The sequence below is a fragment of the Phlebotomus papatasi genome, chromosome 2 (genome assembly GCF_024763615.1).
Source record: "Phlebotomus papatasi isolate M1 chromosome 2, Ppap_2.1, whole genome shotgun sequence".
Lineage (NCBI taxonomy): Eukaryota > Metazoa > Arthropoda > Insecta > Diptera > Psychodidae > Phlebotomus > Phlebotomus papatasi.
This window is the reverse complement of record NC_077223.1, coordinates 65,850,891-65,877,892: the sequence shown is the minus strand read 5'-3', so window position 1 is coordinate 65,877,892 and position 27,002 is coordinate 65,850,891. Positions and strand designations below refer to the sequence as shown.

Genomic DNA, 27,002 nt, shown 5'->3' with positions numbered 1-27,002 from the left:
CCATTAATATAAATAAATAGCCATCAGAAGCTTGAGAATTCTCGGGGTGAGAGAGAGAATCATTCAAATGCACTGTGAGTCTAATCAATTAGCTCTCTCCCGTAGATAAATAAATACAAAAGCCACCAACTGTCCATCGAGATGTAGATACTGGCTGTAGGTGATATTAAAAAACATAACATTTATATTTATGGAGAATTAGAGACTTGTGAAATTGTATCAATTGACAAAATATCGTATTGAAATTTCTGTAACTAATGCTTAAATGTATAATCGCATTTTACATTAAAGTTCATAAAGTTCAAATTTATAAGAAAAATTGTAATTTGATCAATCAAATTAGATTTATGATCTTGTCTATTCTTTTTTTAATCTATTATAACTTCGTAAGCTCTGGAGTATAAACGATTAGAGACACACCGGATATATTTTGAGCGTAGTGTCACATATAAAATTAATATTAATATTAAGAAAAGCTGGAGAGAGAGGTATATAGTATGCAAAATTTGAAATGAAATATCACGTGTGTTAGAAAGAGTACACTTTAGTGGAGTAATATGATGAGTAAGATATTACTTTTCGTATTAATCGTTTTCTGAATCGTATTAATTGCTTTCTGAATCGTATTGCAACCAATTCGAGCAATTTTCCATGCGTTCCAACTGTTATTCGGTCAGTTTTTGAGCGAAACACAAGAGAGAGGCAAGATAAAACACTTCCTATCTTTTTTGGCATTCTTGCAGTTCGGAAAGAATTAATCTTAATATTAATCTTATAGTGACATGGTCGTGAAGATTGTCTAGATGAATATTTTGTTCATACACGTTAAATACGTAGAAGCTTTCCATCTAACATTATTTTCTTTTTAAATTCAAAATATAATAATAATAATAATATTTATTTTTCACAAAAATAGGGTCATCCCTCTTACAATTGTGACAAGATAAATAAAAAAAAATCAAAAGAAAAAAACAAAAGCAACAAAAGTTAAGAAAATAGAAAAAGAATGCAAAATAGAAAAAAAGAGATGGCAAAGCGTCCCAGCTTTGCGGAATGCTCGAACTCACGTGAATTAGCTTTTTGCATAATCTTTTGGAATCACTGATCTACTAGAGATTAAATTGATTCATAAATCAATCACAAAAGTATTTGAAAATCAAAAAATCGGTACTTAACCGATTCATTACCCATGAAAACCGATGCAGCCGGATTCTAATTTGCAATACTTTTCTAAAAAATCAAATTTTAAGCAAAAAGAAAAATGGGCTTTCCAAAGTAGTTGACCTTTGACCTTCAATAATTCAAAATGGCGAATTTTCCGGTCATAAGTATGTTTGGGCGAAATGTTCATCTGGACTAGATCCAAAACATATCCGAAAATCATTGAAAAAGCTTGGGCCAATTTTGAGAAAAATCGAAAAACATTTTTCTTAGGGAATATTACTAAAAAGGGGATGTAAAATTATTCAAAAATCGGTACTTAACCGGTTCATTACCGATTATGACCGACGCAGTCGGGTTTAAAATTTCAATATCTTTCCAAAAAATTCAAATTTAACCAAATCAAAAAATGAAACACGGCTGTCACACGGAAGTAAGTTAAATAAAATAAGACCCATCACAAAAAGTGACCGATAGAGGCAGTCCCCATGAACCTTCGGCACTAAGAGTCCTCGAACCCTGGTCGACTATATAATATAATATTATAAGACTCTTGATAACATATTTCTAAACAGACTAAAACAGATTTGGTTTCATTTGAAGGGCCCTTGAATCCTGAATAAATTGAAACACGTTATGAGCCGATATAAAATTCGTATCCATAATTCAATTTCAACACTACTACGCAATTTCATTGAGGTTTTACCGGTTTTAAGGTAATTTTGAAATAGGTACGGAATGATTTTGAATCTGTAAACCTAAAAAATGAGTGACGTAGTATAATTAACCCTGACAATATCCATTAGTACCATTCCATTTATTACTTAGTAGCTAAATATTATTTTAAAAAAATCGGAATTAGAAGATAGCCACTCAGGGATACACATCAACTTTCACCAGAGCTTTCGGCTCGGTTTCCAAGCCTTCATCAGTGGGTGGTGCAAAAAATACTGTACCAATTTGAAGTTATATAAAAGAGAATTTATTTATTTTATTGAAATTATAATCTATTTTTTGATTTTGGCAGCAAACGATTACATACGTTGTTGACAATTGAAGTGTCAAAAAATGCCAAAAATTCGTAAAGATAAGAAAAGCCAGCGCTAGAGCGGTGAATATGTGAACTCGAACTTAAGACTTCTAGTCGATTTTTGAAAAAGTTTGGCTTGGTTTAGGAGTGGCTTTGTTTTTTCCAAAAAGTTATTATTGAACAGAGCTATTTAATTTTTCTGTGTGTGCGTATTACAGATTTTAGCGCCAGCTTGCGCTATATATGATAATTTCTAATGATCCATAAACTTTTAGTATGCAATAGAATTTTCCACTTTAAAAGAAAACAATGAAATTTGCGAATGGAAGTAAAATAATGCGATAAATTATATTCAATTCATAGTTCTCTATGAATTTATATATTATACAATCGATTTATTTACATTAATAATTAATTTAATTTAAAAGTCGCATAATTTATCAGTATTGCTGACTTTTCTGTACAGCAAAATAATAATTATTTATTTAGAGAATTATATGCTATTGAAGTTTAAATAGTCAAAGTATCAGTTTTTACTCTTAATTGATCCTTTATCACGGAGATATTCATAAAAGCTTCAGGGAGAGCAAAATGATAATAAGCAAAAATGTTCTGTAGAATGTCTGTGATAGCGTGTGAATGGTCATTTAACTCAATAAAAATATTTCTTTTTCAGAGATGATCTTCATTATTGCTAATGTTAATTAATATTAATCTTTTAATTTAATGCTAATGATTTTGTCCCCTCTTCCCCCAAACATTTGTTATTTTTTTGTTATTGCAAAATATTTTGTGACCTTTTCTTTCGTGCCTCGGTGCCACTTGTCTTTCGACTCATCGACAGATTACCCAAATCTTCTAAAGTTGAAAACACCCATGTGGACTCAGCAGCAACTCAAGGATGCCATAAGTGCTGTGGTGACGCAGAAAATGCGTTTCACTCAGGCTTCTGTACGCTACAACATTCCTAAGGGTACCCTGTACGATAACATCCTGGGCAAATCCAATCGGATGCAGGTGCTCGAGGAGGCTGGTCTGGATGCCTCAGAGGAGAATGCTGTACTGGAATTCTGTTGCGATGTATCCGTGTCGCCCTACAATCGACGCACAAAGAAGTCACTAGCTAGTATCTTGCAATTTGTGCAGAAGCTCAAGACAGACCACACCTTTCAGTTTGCCGGAAAGTCCGGTTTTAGGTGGTGGTGGGCTTTCTGCAAGAAGTACTCCATTGTTTCACTTCACTATGATGGAAATACCGATGAAAAGTGCCTAAATAGCTCATAAGATTTTATTTTTCGAGTTTTATTTTTTTCTTCTTTTATTCTTTATTTTACAAATACTTTTAACCATTCTTGCAGTTCTTGTGTAAGTTTTTGAGGTGAAAGCTGGGCCAAAGTTTGCTTTTTTTTGTTTCGAAAGGGGAAACAGTTTGATTTGAAAATAAAATTCTAATTTTTTTCGGAATTTTCTTATTAGGATGAAAATGCATTAAAATAGAATTTTAATGGTTTGCGTGATTTGCCCATGTAACAGATATATTCAACCTTCTTTCGACGTCCTTAGCATTCAGTAGAAATCAGGTTAAATTAAAGAAAATTTTTGTCTTGACTAATGCCCTAGACAGACTTACTGCTTAAGCCGAGAGACGGCTCAGTCCATATTTTGATTGTAATTATGTTAAGCCGTAAGTCTGTCCAGTACAATAATTTCCCATCCAAGAGTATTTCTTCCAGAATTAAGAAAATAAATTTCCTGAATGAAAATCTTAAACTTTTAGAGTAAAGAATCCTGAAGAAATACATTTTTTTTTCGATGTTAAAAACTTTTTCTGAACTTATGATTTTTCATTTTATTCTTCTACAACATTTTTTTATGTCTCAAAAAAATTTAATTTTTGAATTTCTTAGATTTATTTTTAAAAATAATCACACGAATTTAAATATTTAATGCTATTAAATGTTTCAGTTCCATCGTGCTGTCTGATTACTTAGAGTTTTATACTTCCATTCTGTCCATCATTTAAGCATTATTCTCATTAAATAAATATTAATTCCCATAAAATATCGTAGATTCATTGCATTATCTGATTGGCTAGAGCTTGAAAGCATTCAATGCTCTACTTTATTAGAGAATACGTTAGTATGGATTCAAATATTTAACCATTTATGGACTATCGAGCATGCTATATTACATTCAAACTAGGCGTATTTGGATAATTTATTCCTTCACAATTGATATCTAAAGTTCAGTTCTTCAATGACGTGGAATATAAGGGGTTTTCCTATATATTCCAATATAGGTAGGGAAAATATATTGTATTTTTTTCGCCTCGCGAAACCTTATTCAGAGTTTATTAGACATCGTTTGACATTTCTTCGATTTTGATAATATTTTTCTTGATGCTCTATCCTGATTTGAAGTTTAGGTGACAAATGCTTTTTTCTAGATAGTTGCACTATGCATGAATACATTTATGCATTCCCCACACACAGAAAAATTTTGACTCTAAATTTAAGAATATATAAGATCCTGGGAACTTAAATTTGACGTGAATCCCCGAGGCGTTTAACTTTAGAAGCTCTGAGCGAAAGAAATGGGCTAGAATCCTTAGCTCTTTCAAGTTAAGAGATCGGGAACTTAAGTTCAGCATTAGCTGGAAAATGAAAAATGTCTACAGATTTGCAAATTGAAACTAAAACTAAATGATCAAGGATTTAGAATTAGGGCATTGGCATTCATTCGATGGGATTTGAAATTAAATTCCTGGGTGTTTCTGTTTAAGAATTTTTCATTTTTCTGTGTGCAACCAACTGTTTAATCGTTTAATGTAAAGAATTTAAATGCAGTAACCGCTAAGACATGTGTAAGATAACATATTAAAATCATCTATTAATCTGTAATGGCTCTTGTAGACCTTTAAGATTAGTAAAATTTCATGTAATCGAAATCTGCATCCCTTTCTTATTTAATAGCTTTGCATATTCCGCACATTCCGACGCCACGAGATATTGGAAACTCTATTAATCCATTATTTAAAAATGTTCGTAAATCAATTTTATTGTATACATACAACATTTTCTGGCATATACGATCTATGATTCAGGGTTTCTTCCGTTTACCTGATGAGATCGGTAGTGGTAAGTCGGCGGCAGACGCAACTAAGCAAGATTTGAGGCGAAATATATATTTAAATCGAATTGAATATGTCTATCCCACTCTTACGCACTCTTCTTCTTCTTTTAAACATCATAAGAAATTCAGTTTAGTTCAATCTAATTTTGAGACCGAAAATGTAGGATAGACCTATGTACATCTTTTGAGAGAGAAAGAGACACGAATTTTGATTTCATGAAATTATACCGAACTAAAAGTTTGCCAGAGGTATAAGGAACAATTTCTAAAGTACGAACATTATTTCTCCAGTGTTTCTAATAAATTGTTCTAATTGATTAATCTCATAATTGCTCTTAGTTTCGTCCCATTTTCTAACAGTTTACACCATTGAAGTACTATAGTTAATTAAATATCGCGATGGAACACAAATATTTTATGGGATTGGCGTGATACGTATAGATAGGGGACTCTCCGGTAATGGCCAGTGAATTTCAAGTCATCTCATACAGAAAAACACTTCTTCAATCGTTCCCAGAGCTTTCGGTCCTGGATATTTACCTTCTTTAGTGGACCACTAAACTATGTTTTAATGAAGAAGGTTCATATCCAGGACCGAAAGCTCTGGACAAGATTGAGGAAGTGTTTCCTCTGTGTGATGACTTGAAATCCACTAGCTATCACTGTAGAGTCCTCTATCAATACTTAAAATATTCCCTGTGTGTATTTAATCACTTATTGGCTAAAGTTTGACAGCTTTGAAAACATTACAAGTTTAAGCTAGTCATCAAGCACGATGAAAATAAAAAAACCTATAAGATTAATTTATTAACATGTAAATCAAGCTTCAAAATTAGATTTATCTTGAAAATTATTGTTTTTCCAAGAAACTTTACACTAATTGATTTCAAATTCACAATATGTACACATAAAAATATTTTCTACCCAGATAAATATAAAACCATGTTTGTTTTTGAATTTTATTTTACAGTAATAATTGTAGCTTTATTTTTTAAAGGTGAAATTGAGATCACAATTTAATAGTAAAATGTGGTAGATTGCATAAACTTGAAACTTAGAATATCAATTTATGTAATCTGCAAGAGAATTCTGTAGCACTCTAGCAATGTCATATGACAAATTGAGTTTGAATTTCAGGAGAGCTTTTTGGAAAAAGTGATTCTGTAATCGTGACATTGCCATGTGGCATTGTCAGATGTCACATATTTGAAATTTCTGGCAAATCAATTGAAAATGAATTTTGTTGAACAAATCAACCAGTAAATTTTCAAAATATCACTAAATACAGAGGTTTTATTAACAAAAAATCAATTAATTGCTTTTTCGAATAAACATAATATGAGAAAAAAGTTCGATTGGTGTTGTCAGCGGGAAAATTCTGTAATTTTCGTGGCATTGTCACGCGTGAGTTCGAAACCTGACAATGCCATTCAAGCATTTTTGTCATATCATATGAATTCGAAAATGCAATTCAATAATTTTTTAATGAAATCCCTTGACTTAATGATTTCATGAAAATACAGTACGTCTTGGTTGATTTGTTTAACAAAATTCATTTTCATTTGAATTGCCAGAAATCTCAAATATGTGACTTCTGACAATACCACATGGCAATGTCACGGCTGCAGAATCGCATTTTAGAAAAAGGTCTGCTAAGATTCGAACTCAATTTATCCCATGGCATTGCCAGAGCGTTACAGTATTCGCTTTCAGGTATATGTTTCGAATTCACGTGTGATAATGCCACAAAAATTATAGAATTCTCTTACTTACTGCTCAATAAATTCAATCTTTTTAATTTTTTAACATTATGATTCGACTTACAGGATATTTTCTAAATAAATTTTATAAAAATTGTTTTTCGTTTAATTTATTTTATTAAAAAGAAAAGTGAGATACCAGGGTTAAATTATTCTTATTACAAGAAATAAACATGGTTAATTTTATCATGATAGTTGTCATTTGCTGTCATTTAACATTCAATTCTGAAAGAGTAAAATTCTATTTTAATGCATTCTATAAATAAATCCATTATCCTCACAATTCTGAGATAAAGAAAAACATCAAATATTTTTTTATTAAATAATCAGTTTTAGAATTCAAGATATCCATTCTGGATGCCGCAAAGGTGACGTTTCATATTTTAGAAGTTCAACTTAAAGTTTGTTTTCACTGCCTAAAAGCTTTTTACAAAATCATTGAAAACATAAGTCAAAGGAAGGTTAATGAAGGAGTCCCTCAATTTTGAAATGTTAGAAGCTTAAATATTTTGTATTACAATTTATTAAATATTAAAGTTATCTGCTCTACATTCAATCTCTTTGATATCCGGATCCACGATATCCGGATAGTATAGCTGTCAAATGATGGAAAAAAATCAATAAACCCCAATGTCAATTATCTTGACATTTTCACCACAATGATCCGGATATCAGAGAGTTTATGTAATGGTATATCAAATTCTATAAATCTATCTCAAATTTTCCAACATTTATAGCGATTTATAGGCTTGAACTGGCCTTTACAACTAAATATAAAATTAACAAAAAAAACCGACAGAAGTTTAACATTTCTATTACGATTGTGTTGACAGGCTAATTGCGTTTTAGGGCAGAATTACATTGACAGTAAAATGTTCACCGTATTTCGTTAATTTACACATTACGAAATTTTGTCAAAAGGATGTTATTTACCAATTTGACAAAACTTTTTTTTTTGCATCTTATATGGAAATACACCCCTTTGACAAACTTTTAACAAGATCCAGTTGGCCGCCGATTTTACAAAACTTTTCCACATTCTGTATGGATGAGCATCCTTTTTACAAACTTGTTTTGTTAATTTGACAAAATATTTTTTTCAGAGTAGGTGAAAATAATATATGAAAATTGAAGAAATAAAATGAAAATGCGATAAACGGTTAGCTAAAAAACTGTATCATTAATTTCTCGTCCAGTTTTTTTGCTCACCATTTATCGAATTTTCGTTTTAATTCTTCAATTTTCTTATATTATTTTCACCTAATGTCACCGAGTATTATTTGCGTAAGAATTGCAATGAAAATGCGTAAATTAACGAAATACGGTGAGGCTACGGCGAGCATTTTATTGGCAATGTGATTATGCCCTTATGCGAAAGAGTTTAATATTGACAATTTAAGGTTTAAAATATTTTGGGTTAATATAAAACAGCCGTTTAAGGGGAACTTTGAAGACATCTTAACCTCAAAAATATATTTCAAAATTGAGGGAAGACTCTAACATTTTGAAGTTTGTTGGAATTTTAATGGCTCCGGCACACCTTTTAGATCAGGAAAATTTCATAAAGTCGAAATTCGAATCTCTTTCTTTCTCAAAAGATTTGCATAAGTCTGTTCCACTCTTTCGGTCTCAAAATTGGACTGAACTAAATTAAATTTGATGTGATGTTCAAAAGAAGAAGAAGAGTGTGAAAGAATAGGATAGACTTATGCGAACAATTTAAGATGGAAAACAATGTGAATTTCGATTTCATGAAATTTTCCTGATCTAAAAGGTGTGCCGGAGCCATAAAGACTAAAATGAAATTTGACATTATGAATTAAAAATCTTTAACGAAGAATACGAATCAGCTTTACAAGGCTAAATAAAACTTAAAGAATTATCTCAGATTTGTGGGGTATAATTTAAAAAAAAGCGTGAATTTTTAGCATATCTTCTTTAGTTTCCTAAAAAAAATTAATGGACCAAATTATATTTTTATATAAATACTCCATACGTTGTGTGAAAAAAAACGAAGTATAGAATTTGAAAAATATGAGATAAAAATGTGCTAATTGATATTATTCCTAAATTCTCAAATAATTATGAGCAAATGCCTTGAAGTTAATCAAAAAGTCAAGTTATAAATGTTTGCAATGAAGTGAATTCACGTTGATAATGATTGAAATTTTATACACAAGAATTATATTTCTACAACTTTAACTAATTAACTAAATAAAAACATTCCAACTTTGATAGAGACAATCAAAAAATATATTTAGAATCTAAGTATAGCTATATGTAATTTTATGAAATATACAACAAAATAAAAAATTCCTGTAAAGATTTATATTATGCAAAAAAAATGTGGATATATTTGAAGTAGAAATAAAAAAGAGACATTATCAAAAAAAGTTCCTTATTTTTTGGCAATCAACTCTGTCCATCCTTCAGCTGTGGAAAATATTTGCTGTGCAAGTGGATTTGAATAAAAAAAAAGATTAAATTAAGAAAAAAAAGCTGTCCAAGTTTAAGATGTTGAGAGACATTGGACGATGACTTCTAAGCACATTAAAATATTTACTTATTTAATTACAAATAATTGAAGTAACGGCAAAAAGCATTTGCTTTGCGCACCAACACGTTGGAAATTAATCAAATTTATTTAATAAAACTCCTCCTTCGTATTTACTCAACATATGAGTCAGCTGAGAAAAAAAAGACACATTTAATTAACATGTATACCTAATTGCAAATAATTAAAATTTGTTTTCATGAAATTTTATGGATAAATTTTAATTGACGCAAGCAAAAACTTTTTATCTGGTATTTTTTGCCGACTTAGAAAAAAAATCCATTTGCACTTTAACCCTTCCGCAAAATTTCCACAGATTCTTCATTTGGTTTTTTCTTCTTCTTTTTTTCTTGTTATAATCTCTTTGAACGCTGTTACTAATTGTATTTTCTTTCTGTTGGTCCCCGCGATGTCTTTGCAGATAGCTACCAGTATCAGTTGCAGTCGATGTGGCAAAAGTGCTGGAACACCAATCAGAACATCATCCACCATTTGAGATTCCGGGAACGAGGACCACTCAAGTCCTGGCGTCCCGAGACCATGGCAGAGGCTATTTTTAGTGTTCTGAAGGAGGGTCTGTCCCTATCGCAGGCCGCTCGCAAGTACGACATCCCCTATCCCACGTTCGTCCTCTACGCAAATCGTGTCCACAATATGCTCGGGCCCTCAATCGATGGGGGCACCGATCTGCGTCCCAAGGGCCGGGGCCGTCCACAGCGCATCTTGTTGGGCATCTGGCCAGATGATCACATTCGCGGGGTCATCAAGACTGTTGTCTTTCGCGACGCAAAAGAACTGAAGGACGAATCAATACCAATGGGATACGGACGACATTCGGTGAGTGATTTTATTTGCGATTTTCGACAATTCTTTTAGTTAGATTCATGATTATGCGATCGGAGTTGACTGATAAATACGATTCGATACTGGAAATTAATATTCTTCTTAATGACTTTCACAGAAAATTGACCACTCTAGCAGTTTCAGACAGCTAAAATTTTTATTTTTCCGCATCATTTGCTAGACATTTATTGATTCAGCTAACTAGGGTAAACTAAGCTAATTCAAAACCTGCTCTAAATGGAACTTTTTCGCTACTGCAAAAGGAAACGTCATTGTTTTCACGATAAATACGGCACTAAATCATTATATTAATATATTTTCTATACCACAGTTTCATTATTTAGCTAATTTTGCTCCAAATAAAGCGAAAATCCATTCATATTCACAAATTTTGATTTGTTAATTTCTCAGAATAATTAAAAGTGTACCTTTTCACCATCGAATTTTTCATCGATCGACCATGTTTTCCAATGAAAAACACAATGAGCTGACTGTTGTTTATTCGTTTTATTTAACATTTATGTCATATTTCTGGCTAATTTTAGTTAAATTAAGTGCTATTCTTTATTGTTAACGGTACGTGAAATTTTCAAATGAAATAATTACCTATTTCGTGAACAAAAAGGGTTTTTCTGAAGTGTCTGCAAATGCTTCAATAGGAAACCCTGGAAATATGATTTGTTTTTTGGAGAGCTTTTTTTATTGTTTTAGATGGGAAATGAGAAAAGACCAGGAATAAGAACAAATCCTGCACTCAAGAGCAACTCAACAAGGTTTTGGAAGCCTTTCGTCGCGGTTTCACTTACACTGTTTGTTTCCAATTAGAAACTTTCCCTTGTCTCCATTTGGATTAATATGTTTCCAATAGAAACATTTTACTCTCGCGTATTTTTCTTGTATTTAAGAAGTTTTCAAATTATATTTAAAGAATTTTCACTAAACAGTAACATTCTAGAAGAGTCAAGGAACAAATTTATGTAATTCTCCTCAGAAAAAAATATGAACTTAATGTGTTGAATCTTCTGTCAAAGTTAAAGCGTCTGAAAATGGTTTTGAATTAGGACATTTACCCTAAATAAAGCTGCTTTTCCTTTTAGATATTGGCTATTTGAAAATACTATACATTATATTTCCCGTAAATTTATGATCTAAAAATGTTATATTTTTGAAAGACATGAATAATTCACGTATAGCTGAAGTTAGCCGAAATCCACCCGAAAAAGGTTTGTGTATTGGCTGACCCGAAAGGATACAAGCCTACAAATGGTTTGTGTCTTGGATAACCAAAAAGGCGCATTGCCCAAAAATGGTGGGTGTCTTGGCTAATGAATAGGCCTTTCCGTTATTTTTTTCATGTAAAAGAAACCCAATCACAAATAAACTAAATTAAACGATAAGTGTATTTTTTTATTATTTCCTTGTTACTTTTCCTTTGAATCACTCTATTTTTTGTTTTATTTGTTTAGCAATCACTTTATCTGTGATCACAGCGATACCCCAAAAATTTCGGGCGTTGATCTCAGCGACTCAACCGAAAAAATATTTCAACTAAAAGAATACTCTAATAAATTTGTATACACAAAATTGCGTTAGAATTAATTCTTTTGATTAAAAACATAATTTCCTTATTTAATACAAGTGCGTTTTCATGTTTATTTTTTAAAATTATTAGTTTATCGCTGATCCCAGCGACACCCGAAAAATTTCAGGCGTTGATCTCAGCGACTCACCCGAAAAAAGGTTGCTGTCTTGGCTATCTGTCGCTGATCACAGCGACGCGCCCGAAAAAAATTATTTCAACTGGAAAAATTATTCTAATGCGATCTTCTATACAAAATTACATTCAAATTAATTAAATTAATCAAAGTGAAGACAGATTGAGAAAACTGAGCAATTATAGATAAGGATAATGATTTCCTTTTAATGTAGCAATTATTTTAGATCAATTGAATTAGATAATTTTTCGTAACTTAAGGGCTCAATTGATGCCCGAACATCGTTTAATTTAGTTTCTTTGTGATTGGGTTTCTTTTACATTAAAAAAATAACGGAAAGGCCTATTCATTAGCCAAGACATCCACCATTTTTGGGCCATGTGCCTTTTTTGCTATTCAAGACACAAACCATTTGTCGGCTTGCAGCCTTTCGGGTCAGCCAATACAAAAACCTTTTTTCGGGTGGATTTCGGCTAATTTTAGCCACGTAAAATTATGTGACGATAAATGCACTGAGAAAAAAAGGGTGCGATTAACATTTTTTCCTCATAACTTTAATACTTTTTAGGTGTAAAAATATATCAACATTTTTTAATGTTAATTTTACACCTTTTTAAGGATAAAATTAACATGAAATGGGTAACTTTAACAACTAATACACCTAAAAAGGGTATTATTTACACCGATTTTGGATCAATACTGCAGGGTAAAATAAACATTTCCGGAATGTTATTTTAACTTTTTCGGATTTCTCTCAGTGTGCGACTAAAAACGACATAAATTTAGTTCTCCAGGATAAGCTGTACACTGAGAGAAAAAAGAGGGTGCGATTAACTTTTTTTCCTCATAACTTTATCACTTTTTAGGTGTAAAAATATATCAACATTTTTTAATGTTAAGTTTACACCTTTTTAAGGATAAAATTAACATGAAAAGGGTAACTTTAACCCCTAATACACCTAAAAAGCATAATATTTACACTGTTTCGGATCAATACTGCAAAGTAAAACAAACATTTCCGCACTGAGAGAAATCGGAAAAAGTTAAAATAACATTCCGGAAATGTTAATTTTACCCTGCAGTATTGATCCGAAATCGGTGTAAATATTACCCTTTTTAGGTGTATTGGGGGTTAAAGTTAACCTTTTCCATGTTATACCTTTAAAAAGGTGTAAAATTAACATTAAAAAATGTTGATGTATTTTTACACCTAAAAAGTATTAAAGTTACGAGGAAAAAAAGTTAATCGCACCCTCTTTTTTTCTCAGTGCGGAATATTATTTTAAGTTTTTCGGATTTCTTTCAGTGTGCGACCAAAAGCGACATAAATTTAGTTCTCCAGGACAAGCTTTAATTGCGCTACATGCTTAACAGCACTTTTACTGCTGTAATTAAATCAAAAGCTGAAAAATCGTTTTATTTTTGACACTTCCACTTCCGCAGTACTTCCATTTCAGTGTACACCACTTCCAAGTTGATATCTCCCCTTTGTCATAACTCCTTTAAAATTTCCAGTGTTCGGATCGTTTCTATCAGGAACGGATCATAATTTTTGAAATAATTTTTAAATTTAACGGCTGAAGGACCAAACCTCAGTCAACTCCGGCGCTCAAATACTGAGCCAAAAGATTCCGGTCTAAGCCGTCTCTCAGCCTATTTTTCCGTTTCAGGAGGGCGCCCTCAATTACTCTGGCAGTCCCTGTACCAATGGACTTGGACCCCAGGCTCCACCTGTAACAGGTCCTGAGTCCATGTCGCCAGACGCCGCGGCGGCTGCTGCTGTAGCCGCCGTTGCCCATGGCATTCGTCAGCAGATTCAAATGGCTGCTGCTGCCCAGCACCATCCTGATGCGGCCAATCTCGTGGCGGCAGGAGGCTTCAATCTACCGGCCCACCTCAACATCCACCCCAATAACGGAGGCTCAGCTAGTAGCATCCCAATGCCCAAACTCGGCTCCCCGGCAACTCCAGGGCAACTGAGCAGTGGGAATGGAAGTGGTGCAATCCCCATGCCACGCCACGGATCACCAGCATTGGCAGGTGGAGCTGGTCATGGCCTAGCGGCTCTGACGGGTCTCCATGGTCTACCAGGACTGCCCAGTGTTTCAGTGTCCACAACCAGGGAGACTGTGACGAGTAGTGGTCCAGCTTCGAGTGGCACTGGATCTCAGGGCCATATGTCCTCTCCATTGGGCGGCGGAGGGCTCAATATTACTCGCCTGGCGTCACCAGGTTCTGCCCACGATCTCCGCATGGCCAGTCCCGATGACAACTCCCTCAATTCCTCCCTGGAGATGGCCCTCGAGCCGGCCGTAAATTTGGCCGTCGGCGTCAGCGGTATGTCCTACAAGTCCCGTGGTTACACTTCACCACGACAGGACAACCTCTTCCAAGAGGACATTTCTGACATTGTGGGTGCCCCACGATCCTGCCCATCACGCCTCAGTGGCGGCTTCAAGGAGTCCGGGGGCGTTATCAAGTTGGAGCCAGTGGCTGAATGCAGGAGTGAGTGAAACGTGGCTGATGAGGATGAACTCGCAGGATTTGACCCCACTGGACTATTCCCATTCTAAATCCCCCTTTGAAATCCCTCCTTGAGTGTTTTTGCTTAAACGTTCTCGGATGTCTTTCCTTTGCGTGGCAGAGTTGTAAAGTTTGTAGATAGGAGATAAAGATTTTTCGAAATATCCTCAATTTATTGAGTTGCAACAATTGCAATATGGAAGATTTTCAGTATTGAACAGGATTCCAGTGAGTACTTTTATTTTTTTTAAAGTTTTTTTTTAAGATTTTTTTTCTTGAAAATTCTTGAATTATTTACGTGGAAAAATTAAGCCTAATCTTATGATTGTTTACTTGAAAAAGAAATATCATTTGATTTTATAAGAAAATGCAACTCCAAGACAGATTTTTACAGCAATTCTAACCTCAAATTTTCCATATTTTCTCTATTGAATGTTGAACGATATTGAAACTGATTCTACTTTTGTCAACATGAAAAATTTACACTATCTAAATGGCATTGATTTGGATTAATTCTGCCGTTTGGTCCCAAGAATTTCAAAATGCATGAAAAGATATTTAGAGCCTACAAATACAGTAGATTCTCGCTCAATCGGCTCTTTTTCAATCGGGCGAAAAATTTTGTTGACAATTTTCACAATTAATTATGAAGCTAATTTGCTCAAATTCGCTGTAGTTCTTCCTATTTTATCGTGATTCTTTATAATTGAACGCTTTTTGTGGAATTTACAAAGGCTTTGACGCCCAAACCTATCGATAAACCGGATGACATTTCGCCCCAAATGCCCATTTGAGAGAGAGTCTACTGTAACATATATTTAACCTCACAAAAAAACATTCTGGTTGTTACTTACGATATAAAATAACCAAATTATGTTGGTTCTTTGAAATAGGAATATTCTAATCCAAATATAATACAACACTGTGAAGAACTTCATTTTCATTCCGAAAAGGAACTAGACGTAGGAGAAATTTCCCATGATTTACACGGTCCCAAGCTTCATAATTGCTAAATTTTTTCCTGTTTCTGAATAAATATGACTGCAATATATTTTAAAAACAGGACACTGTCCCCTAGTTTTTAAAATATGGGTACGACGAGTCACATTTATTGAAAAACGTAGAAAATATTTAGTCATTATGAAGTTTGGGACCGTGTGTAAAGCATGGGCACTTTCCCCTACTGCCATCCATTGTCGAGTTTAATAAATTGTGAATGGAACATTAATGGCACTTTTTACGTCATTGAAAATTAAACATCTGTCACATTCACAATTTCGACCCTCCTCTTTATTTGATGATCCAGAGGAAACAGGAATGGAGAAAGGCCATTGTAGAGGGTATCTCCTCGAGAAAATCCCTTGTGAGAGTGTGGCCTATATACGTACTTGCTTACAACCTCATCTTGCTTGTTCCCAAACTATCTGATTCTATGAATAAGATGAATAATACTATGAATTCGAGTCTCAAAAGAAAGATGGTTGAAAGAGAAAGATGCCACAAACGGGTTGATTTTTACTTCTTAGTGGAGGAGGACCTACCAACATACCATAAAAATCATCATTGAGGGATTGCTTTTGGGAAAATGAACTAATACCAAAGTACACCACTCCATGTTCTTGTATACGAAAAGACATAGAGGCTATTTACACCGCCGCATTAGATTGAGATTGAACTATCTCAAAATCGGATTTTGGGAGAATTCGGTCTCAATTTAATGCGGCAATGTACATGGCATCAATGAAACCGTTTAGATTGCTAGCTTAACTCAAAATTAAACTGTTCCAGGATCTGATTTTGGGACATTTCAATCTCAATCCAATGCTGCGATGTAAATGGCCTCATATTTAAACTCGGTCACACTTTAACCTTTATGAATAACATTACACGGTCAGTAATATCACTAAAGTTAATTCTTCCTTTCAAGATTAAGCTGAAAATGCAAGAAATTTTTAAATTCAAAGTGACAGTATTATGATTATCGGATAGCAGAAGTTCAATCGAGTATTTAATTATATTCTTTTCGCTCGAAATTCTTGTTTTGGGAAGAGAAGATATTTTCTACATTCTAAGTTGATCCTGGTACGATCAATGAACTCTGCTTTTTAATTTAAATGAATGTCGTTTTTAACACATTCTGAAGAAATTTGTTAATGCCCTATAGGGGATTCAAACCCGGAACACTTTTAACATAGAGCAAACATTCTGAGTTAATTCGACTTCGTAGCTTTACTCATAATCAAGTTTATAGCAAAATCATTTGAATTCTTCAACCTAAATTCAGGTGGAAATAGAGAAATTAAAAAAAGTATATACCTTAATTATTGACTCAAAATTATAAGGAAAAAGACCGCCGTGAATACAATTCAATAAGGAGACCAGTTTCTTAGGCTGCAATGTGAGGTTATTTTATGAAACTACTGCCAATTAAATAGTTTATACTATATTATCTTCTAATACATTCTCAGTTACTGTCAAGGCTTATAATATATTTAAACCTGTCGTCCATCTGCCGATTGACCGAAAAACGATTAGCGAAGACCGAGAAAACCAAAAATTGCATTGTGAAACTCGGGAAACGAGAAACGAGTTACATCTTGATATCAGTAAAACATGGACTCCGTAGCTCTTATCAGAAATTATGCTAACTGACAACTTTCCAGACTAATATTATTTTTAATTGTTTTTTTTTTTATGTAAACAGCAAATTTTAAACGTTTTTTTTAATTACCAATATTGGAAAAAACAATTCTCTCTGTCCTAAAAAAAATCGTACGTTTGGGATGAAGAAACTATTTTAAATATTTTAAATATATTCATATATAAAGCACTGCAGAACATAAATAATTTACGTTAACCCTTTAACGACGAGACAGTTTTCACTGAGTATAAATCAGCCATAAAAATGAAGCCGATAAACAAAATCAGTAAAAGGTCTCACATCTAACCTTAGGAAATCCAACAAAATCTGATTTGGTGTATTTTTTCTCTTTATAAACGATAGGGACAAAGATAGCCCAAAAATTTATGTAATTTTTCTGACTATACCAATGACTAAATTTTCACTCTAATGAAAAATATTATGTTTGAGTATTGTAGTTTCTTTTTTCGCAAACGGTTTTGCTTATAAAACATTGGAAGTATAAAAAATAATTAAATTCAATTTTCAACATGAGAATTTAAAAATTCGTCATTTTTTATCTTAAAAATTTACTGTAATTGTAAATAGCTGGAGACTTGCAAAAAATATCCTAGATACCTTCAACCTTCTACTTTACATACAAACATAAGATAAAAATAACTTCAGGTAGTCAGGAAAAAATATTTTCTTTATGAGACACCGGTGTTCCAATCGTCCTTAAAGAGTTAAGAGAACCTTTATATACTCAACGATTTTATCCTGAAAAACAACTTTTAACCCTTTACGAGTGGGACACCGGTGTCCCACTCGTCCTTAAAGAGTTATCGAGTAATTTCTTTTCCAAATGTACAATTTTTTTTTGACAAAAGGAGTAATAAACTCTTAATTCGTTCAAGAAAATACTTAAAAAGTAGATTTTTCTACCAAAATATAAGTATTTTCCCCAAGAATAAAAAAATATAACAGTTAGCATAGTTTATAATACAAGCAACGACAACCAAAAAGTTTTCTTTCAATTCAAAAGTATGTCAAATTCTAACTTTAAAATATTTCAATCTTTTGATAAAACTTAAAAACAAAGAGCCTAATTGTGGTAAAATTTATAACATGAAAATTTTTATCTCTTATCTAGAAAATTCTACAACTCTGTTAGCAAAGCAAAGATAGCCGATTGTAAGAATTCAAGCTTCATAAACGCTTTCTGTCTTGCTAAAATATTTTATGAAGTATCAATGTTGAAAAAAAACAGCTCACAATCTGCCTGTGCATTTAAAAAAAAAACTCCCTATCCCTCTGAAAATCCTATTTAAAACAAAAACAATTCCTTTTCTAACCCGGAAAATAGTTGGATAAATCACTCAAGCACTTAATGCGATGTGCAATAGTCGCCTAATTGAATTTCTCTCAATTAAACACCTTCTTTTCTCAGCATTTTTGACTATGCTGAAAGGCCAAGATTCCACAAAAAAAAAGGAATAAGAAATGATAAATCGTGTGCAATACTAATTGAGAGAGCGAGAAAGAATTTTAAGAGGAAGGTTGAAAGAAAGAGAAGCTTAAACGTGATGAGTTCAAAATTGCGTCTCAATTTCAATTGAAGCCCCCACAGCGGTTAAATAAGTAACGATTTTGAAAAAAAGTAAAATTTTTAAAAGACATTCCTTTTGAGGTTTATTTACCGTCTCATTTGTCTTTAAGGTAAGTTTATCAGTTGAATTTATTTTATTTGTGCATTTTCATTTTAATTCGTCGTAAAGCATTTAAATAAAAATAATAACTGATAAATAGAAGCAAAAACCAATCAATGTACAAAAGATTAAAAAAAAGAATGTCGTGGAAATCAAGAAAGAAAAAATGTTTTAAATAAAAAAAAACAAGATTTGGAAATAGAAATTTCAAATTGCCTTCTAATTGTGACACAATCTCACTTTATCGAGTATTTTGTAGGAAATGAAGTAACAAGCGAATGGCGGAGAAAAAAATAAAATTATTAAATTTAAAAAAAAATGAAGAGGAATCATCTAGGACAAATAAAGAAAAGAAATTAAAAAAAAACCTTTTGGGATAATTATAAAAAAAACTAAATTGTAAACGTTGAGGACAACAAAATTAGATGAATATTGTAAGTGGCCACTTTTTGGGACTGAATAACTTTTTTGGCAAAAAAACAAAATGAATATGAAATATGTATAAATTTTAGGCAAAAAAAACTGCATAAAGATTGACGACTTTCGGTGAGGGAGACAAAAATCTCATGAGGGATCAGCTGTTTTTTTGGCGGGAAAAAGCTTTCTGAAAAATTTTTAATCCTCTTTGTTGTTAAATTTTTTAAATCCTCAATATCTCTCCGGAGTCCCTTTGAGTGCCTGACTTTTGCGATGGAAAAGTAAATTTTAGGAAAGTAAAAGAAAAAAAACGTTTTCCGTGTATATACGCGCCTTTTTGGAAACATTATGAATAATAGAAAAATAAATAAATTACTGAGATAATTAATTCTAAAAGAGAGTCTGGAAAAAAGATATTTTAATAAAGAGAAAAAAAGAATCATTAGATAAAAATTATTGTACATAGAGAATATGAATTTTTTAGGAAAAAAAAACAAAGTTTATTCAAAATTTATCACACTTTCCATCGCAGGATCTCAAAGGTCTTCCGGCAGATTTTATGGGATTGACTAATAAAAAAAATCTTGGCCAATGTGTTCAAAAAGAATAATAAAAAGAAATTATGTAAAATAAAAATTCGTCAAGTAGAAAAGTGCCTTCCAGATCTTTCCGGTAAAATTTATCCTCTTTTAAAATTGTTTGTGATATTAAATGAAAAACTAAATCCAAAATTGTTTTTTCTACTTATGCCTGTGTCTCATGAGATTTCTTCTTTTTGCTACAAAAAATAAATTTAATAAAAAAAAATATTAAATAAAAATACTCGTGGAAATTGAAGAAAAAATCCCTCCCCCGAAAGAGTCATCAAAATTTTGTACATTATTAAATATTTTTAGGAAAATTATTAAATGCAAAATTTATCAAAAACAAAAAGATAAAAAAAACACATGAAATCTACACAAAATTAAAGAGATAAAAGAAAATTATTGTAAAGTTTAGGGGATTGTGTCGATGACCAGAGAAAAGTGAAAAATTTATTTGGTGAACAAAAAAAAATGAAGAAAATTTATTATATTATTAATATTTACGTATTTTAGAACAAAAAGAAAAGGAAAAACAAAGATGAATCAAGTTGAGCGAAAATGGTTGGTATTTGTTAGTTTTTCTGTTGATACTAATTTTTAGTGACACCTTTTTGTGAAAAAGGATAAAAAAAACAAGAGGATATGTGAATTTTTGGAAAAATGTGTGACGCAATTATTTTCATATCTTTATACTTGAGATGAAAGAGAGAGAGAGCGAGAGAAAGAAAGAGAAAAAGGACGTGGAAAAGATTTAAATTAAAATATTCATAATGATAATCATGATTAGAACAACTATCCAAGAGTATTGTTAGTGTTTTCTCTTTTTATTTTCTTAATTTTTCCCCCCAAATAGCGCGGAGAAATAACTATTTATTTATTTTTTCCCTTCTAAAGGGCTGCGCACGAAGCTTTTTTATGGTTGAACAATTTTTTTGAGACTGCGTGAAGTAAACCAACATTGACAATTTACGTAAAAACTACTACAAAATTTATAACAAACTGCTATAAATTTTAATGGGTGGATTAAAATATATTTAAGTGAAATGAATAGTAAACAGGCGAGATTTCTTACAAAAATCGTGAAATTAGGCGTTTTTTTGCATAAAATTCGCCAATATCATGAGGTTTCCTGAACAAGAATTACCGTAAGATTTTGCATAAAAGTAGTCACATTGAAAAGATTCTTGCACAAAGATTGCCAGATCGCATGGTTTCTTGGACAAAGATTGCCAGATTGCGAGAATTATTGCTCAAAAATTGCCAGAAGGCGTGTTTCTTCCACAAAGATTACCAGATCGCAAATATTCTTACACAAAATTTGCCAGATCGCGTGTTTTTTGAACAATGATTGTGCAATTGCGAGAATCTTCAAACCAAAATTTCCAGATTGCAAGAATTGTTGTACTATAAAAGTTTGTTTGAAAGGATTCTTGCACAAGGGTTGCCTAATCGCGAGGATCCTTGCACAAAAATTGCCAGATTGCAAAAAAAATCTTCCACAAATATTTTCCAAATCGCATGGTTTCTTATGGTGTCTACACAATAGAACAGACCGTGCTTATTAAAAGTCGCAGATTAACGTGCTGGCAACACTAATCCCTCATTCACGGTGCCATTATGAATATTTTTGCCCCAAAAAGACATAATAGAAAGAAAAACTCTCATAAAAATAAGTTGTCTTCTTGATATCTTTGTCGGAAGACGAATAACTGTTCACTAAACACCCTCTTACTTGAATCTTGCGGCAATATGAAGAAATTTAAAGAAAATATCATTTCAAATGACAAACTTCCTAAATCGCGCGCAAACTCGAGAGAGAGATAGAGACACAAATAACTCACTTGACAAACGTCTGGCGGCGCTGCGATTGCAAAAAATCTCTGAAATGCGACAAAATATTTTCTTCTCTATTTTATCCTTATTAGCAGGTCGTGTCCCTTCTTGTAATACGTACTTTTGCATTCCTTATTAACCAAAATAGTGTTGTACAAAAGGATTTTTCTCAAACTTATCCTGAATTTTGGGACAGCTCAAAAGAATATGAGTCTTCTATCTCAAAATTTCATCCCAATGTTTTTGTTGTAATATCGACAAGTATTTACAATTAACCCAAATAGATGTATTCAACTAAATTATAAAAAGTATTTTTTTGTGAAACTGACTTAACTTCAAGGATTTAAACAATTTTCACATTAGAAACCTCCCATTTTCTCTACGTGAATTTTCGCGACATTTCGAAGAATCCCAACTGGCACCACCAGCACCACCAAATTCACTTCGGCTATTATTTTAGCTCAGGCGTGCACTAGAAGCAATTTTCGTCAAAAATTGCTTTTTAAAAAAAAATCTTACGTTTCTGCCTACAAGGACAGGGGAAATTTTCTTTAAAAAGGCATTAGTAGAGGCCATTAAACAAAGATTGTCCAATTGCGAGGATTCTTTCATAAAAGTTGCCAGATTGCGAGGATCTTCGCACAAAGATTGCCAGATCGCAAGAATTCTAAGACAGGGGTTGCCAGATTGCCTGACTCTTCATACAAGGATTATCCAACTTGCGAGAATTCGTGCTCAAAGATTGCTAAATTCCGAGGACTTCTTCACAAAAATTACCAGAAATCGTAGTTTTTTGAACAAGGAATATTCAATTGCGAGGATTCTCGCAAAAAAATGCCCAATTCTGAGCATTCTTGCACAAAGATTACCCAATTTTAAGGATTAACAAAGATTACCAGATTGCAAGAATTGTTGCACAAAGATTTACAAATCGCGTGGCTTTATTATCTGGCATAATGATTTCCAGATTGCGAGAGTCATTGCACAAATATTGCCAGATCCCATAGTTTCTAGAACAAGAATTATCCAAGTTCGATATTTTTTCCAAAATTTGCCAGATTGCAAGAATTGTTGTAGAAGAAATGTCAGATTGCGAGAATTCTTGAACAAACATTGCCAGATCACGAGGATTATTACACAGGGGTTGCCTGATTGCGTAACCTTTTAAACCAGGGATGCGCAAGAACCGTTTCAAACCGAATAAACGTCAAAATGAGTTTGTTCAGATAGCGTTATGTCCATTGGCGTACGAGTTTCATTTGACACTTTTTCGTTTTCAAACGGTTCTTGCACACCTCTGTTTTAAACAAATATTGTCTAATTGCGAGAACTGTTGTAATTTTTTTCTGAACAATTCTATTTTCCCAACAACAATTTCAGATTTCTACAGCGGAATAAGTTTTGGCTACAATAAAAATTAACAAAACGTCAGTCCTATCCGAGAATACCCCAAAATTAAAGAAAAATTACATTTCAAAGCCTATCTGCTTTTCCTACACAAATTCCTATGTCCTTGACCTAATCATTTTCCTTTGAATCCTAATAAATTGCAATATGATTAGCTAGATATTAAAAAATAATTCCTTTTATTTTACTTACAAAATTTTCGTCTTGTCTAATGCAGACTCAAAATGGCGAATGCCTATATCTATTCCAAATAACCCTTCCCAATTCTAATAGACCTTTCCAATGGAATTCAAAATTATTTAAAATCCTAACTGACAGCCTTTTCTTTTTAAAATTAATTTAATTACCAACAAGAACTTTTATCCTAAAATTGATAGATTGTGAGGATTTCCCAACTGCGAGCGTTCTTGCTCCAAGATTGCTAAATCTCGAGGATTTTTGCAGAAAAATTACCAGAAAGCATAGTCTCTTAAATAAGGATTACCCAATTGCGAGAATTCTTGAAGAAGGATTGCCAAATAGCAAGGATTCTTGGGCAAAGATTGACAAATCACGTGATTTCTTGAACCAGGACTATCCAATTGCAAGAATTCTTGCACAAGGCTTGCTAGATCGTATGGATTCCTGAACAAAAATTGCCTAATTGCGGGAATTCTTGTACAAAAATTACTTAATTGCGAGAATTTTTGTACAGGATTGCCAGATTGCTAGAATTTTTGTACAAGAAGTACCAGATTGCGAGAATTCCTTCACAAAGATTGCCAGATCGCATGGTTTCTTGAACAAGTATTGCCAGATTCCAATTTTTTTCACAAACTTTCACAAACAATGACAAATTTCTGTTACAAAAATCTGTCTTTGTTACAAAAACTGCAAGAAAGCAAGTAAAATAGAAGATTTGTAAACCAGAAATAAAGCTCCGTGCTATGCCTTTAAGAAAAATATTTATTTACGTGCTTTTCTTCCTCTTTAACAAAAAAAAAACAACCTTTTTTTCATAGGAGAAAAAGCAAAACAGCAAGAAAAGACGTTTAATAGATGGAAATTATCACAAAAAAAAATTCAAAATAAAATAAACAGAGACATAATAAATTCTTACGGTATACCAATAGTGTATGACTAATTTGAAATTATTAATCATATATTTAGAGAAAAAAGAAAGATGAGATGAGAGAGAAAATAATTAAATAAAATTGATGTTAGTACGAGAACCACAGAATACTAAAAAAAAAAAAAAAAAACAAGAAAGAGCATTAAAAACATGTGAATTAATAATTCCTTCCCCATTCTCAAACACCCCCATATTGAATAAATGAAATATGGATGCAAGCAAAACAAAATAGAAAAAATATTACGTCTTATTAAACTAAACACTAAAAAAAATATTTAAAAAAAGAAAATTCCATTTCCCAACAGCAAAAAAGATACAATAAAAAAGAACACAGATTTCTTAACACACATAAACCCTGGAAAATCTTTTTTGTTTTAGTAAATTGTCTTTTAGCTTTTACTTGGATAACGAGAAAGGTGTAACTAATTTCTTTTTGTATTTATTGTCTTAATAATTTTTTTTCAAATGTAAACACTTCCAGAGCCAAAGAAAAAGAGCAAGTGAATTTACAAGAATGAGAGATAACAGCAATTTATTTAATAATTTTATAATTAAAGAAAAAATAATCCTGGATATTAGGAAAGAAAAGCATAATATTCATCCTATTTTCCCTTCAGTTCAATTTAATGGCAAGGAAAAAGGTTTTTTGAGAAAGTAAAATATTAAGAAAAAAAGAATGTATTCTAATTTGTAAGTATATATTTAATTGTAAATACTGATATTATTTAAAAAAGTGAAGAATTTACCTTTTTAATTGTCGTAAATGGAAAAAAAAGATGAATCCGTGCAAATACACACCGTATATTATACACAAAACAAGAAAAAAATACACATTATTTAATTAATCCTATGAAATAAAAAAAATACATGAAGATTTAATCAGAATTTTTAAGAGTATAATGAAGAAAAACCAAGTGAAAACATAGATTCAGTGCATGAATGAAGCTTAATTAATGACATAATAAGTAAAATGAAAAATTAAAATAAATAATCTACAAAAAAAAATATTGCATAAACAGATTAATTACACAAGATAATTTTTTTTCAATAAACAATTTAATTTATTGACAAATGATAATAGGAAAAAAATCACTCTCGCAATGGAGACATGATAACCCATTTTATTTACAAACCCTCAATTGAATTCATTTCCCCAAACTTCTCCCCCTTAAAAAAAAAACAAATCAATTGAGAAAAATGTACAATTTTATTTTAGTAATACTTTTTACCTGTTAATGCGATGAGATATTAATTTTAAATGTTGCATAAATTACCCATCATAATTATTCTCTACTTATAATTATTCTTATTGTGTAATTTTCAAGATAAAACAAGAGTAAACATTGTGTAGGTACAAAAAAAAAAGAAAACGTGAAAGAGAACAAATATTCTTAAAGTGAAAAAAAATCTAGCTAAACAGCATTTACCTTTAAAGAAAAAAAATATGTGTATGTGTATAAAAAAACATATTGGATTATGAAAATTAAGTTAAATTACTGTATAATTTCATTTTCCTAGAATTGTTTTTATTATTTTTTCCCATTGATAATGAAAAAAAAGCAAACAACAATATTGTGAGCAGTTGAAAAATATAATGGAAAAAATGATTTTTTTTAGTAATCAAATAAGTTTGGCTTCATTGTCACCGTGTACCATTGTATGGGATATAAAAAATATAATAGTTGCATAATAAATTGTGTCTTTGAAAATTACAACATCACATGGAAGTCCCTTGAATCCAAAATATGCTTCTGAAATGGAATGGAAATGTGCATACGCACACGGCTCGAAGGACCAAAAATGCCTTTCTTTTTCTTTCTGCTGTTTGTAACACTTTCACTCTGAGGGTTGGATTGGAATTCCTTCTTCTTCTATTTTATGTAAGGCTGTCGGACTCACTCGGATTGGAATTTGACACATTTTGGAGCAAATGTCATTTTGGCACAACATGACATTTAGGTTTTTGAATCTAACAGTTTTTATATTTTCCGCTAAGAACAGCAAAATTTTCTTCGTGGTGTATTTATACGTTTCATTTTATATCAAAATATCAAAATTATGTATCAATTTTAATAAGAAACTTTGATAATACGAAAATAACACTTTAATACACTCTGGAGAATGTGCGTAAGTCACTGTCAATTCGGATTTGACAAACGAACCACAATAAGGTAAGGATTTGCATTATTATTGCAGAACATAAAGGGACAGATAATCCTAACCGGCTTATGTAGGTGAGATTCTTAACGTGAGCTAACTCGGAGTGCATGCAAATTCGATTTAGAGCTGAAGTCGGGAGACGCCATTCAGTTATCTTGAATAAAATTCGTGAAATTATACAAATTTTGTATTTAAACCAAAATATCAAGGATTGGGATGAACTGACAGAAAAGTGATATATGGGTGAAATGTAGACCAGAATGTTCTCTATAATTTTTCCATAGAACATGATCTCATCGATTACTCAGAAGCCAAGATAATCGAGGTTTTCTGTTTCTTAACTCGTTTTTTCATCCAGAGTGCCCCAAGTAGTCATTTGTTGAACTTCAACTATATCAAAGAATTGTTGTATTTTGTGGGACTTTCCATTTCAAACCATATTT

At 32.0% G+C, this 27,002-nt stretch overlaps 1 protein-coding gene across 2 annotated transcripts in view; it reads left to right on the top strand.

The window, feature by feature from the left end:
* LOC129803884 (protein bric-a-brac 1-like) overlaps positions 1-26,093 on the top strand; it is a 372,561-nt gene extending 346,468 nt beyond the window's left edge. The window contains exons 7-8 of one of the 2 annotated variants that reach the window (XM_055850754.1): positions 10,059-10,474; positions 13,866-26,093. In XM_055850754.1, coding sequence (XP_055706729.1) covers positions 10,059-10,474; positions 13,866-14,708 — 1,259 coding nt within the window. In that variant the 3' untranslated portion in view covers positions 14,709-26,093. Of the gene's footprint in view, positions 1-10,058; positions 10,475-13,847 lie in introns of both variants that reach the window. The other variant, XM_055850752.1, reaches the window with a different exon arrangement.
* The last annotated feature ends 909 nt before the right edge of the window (positions 26,094-27,002 follow it).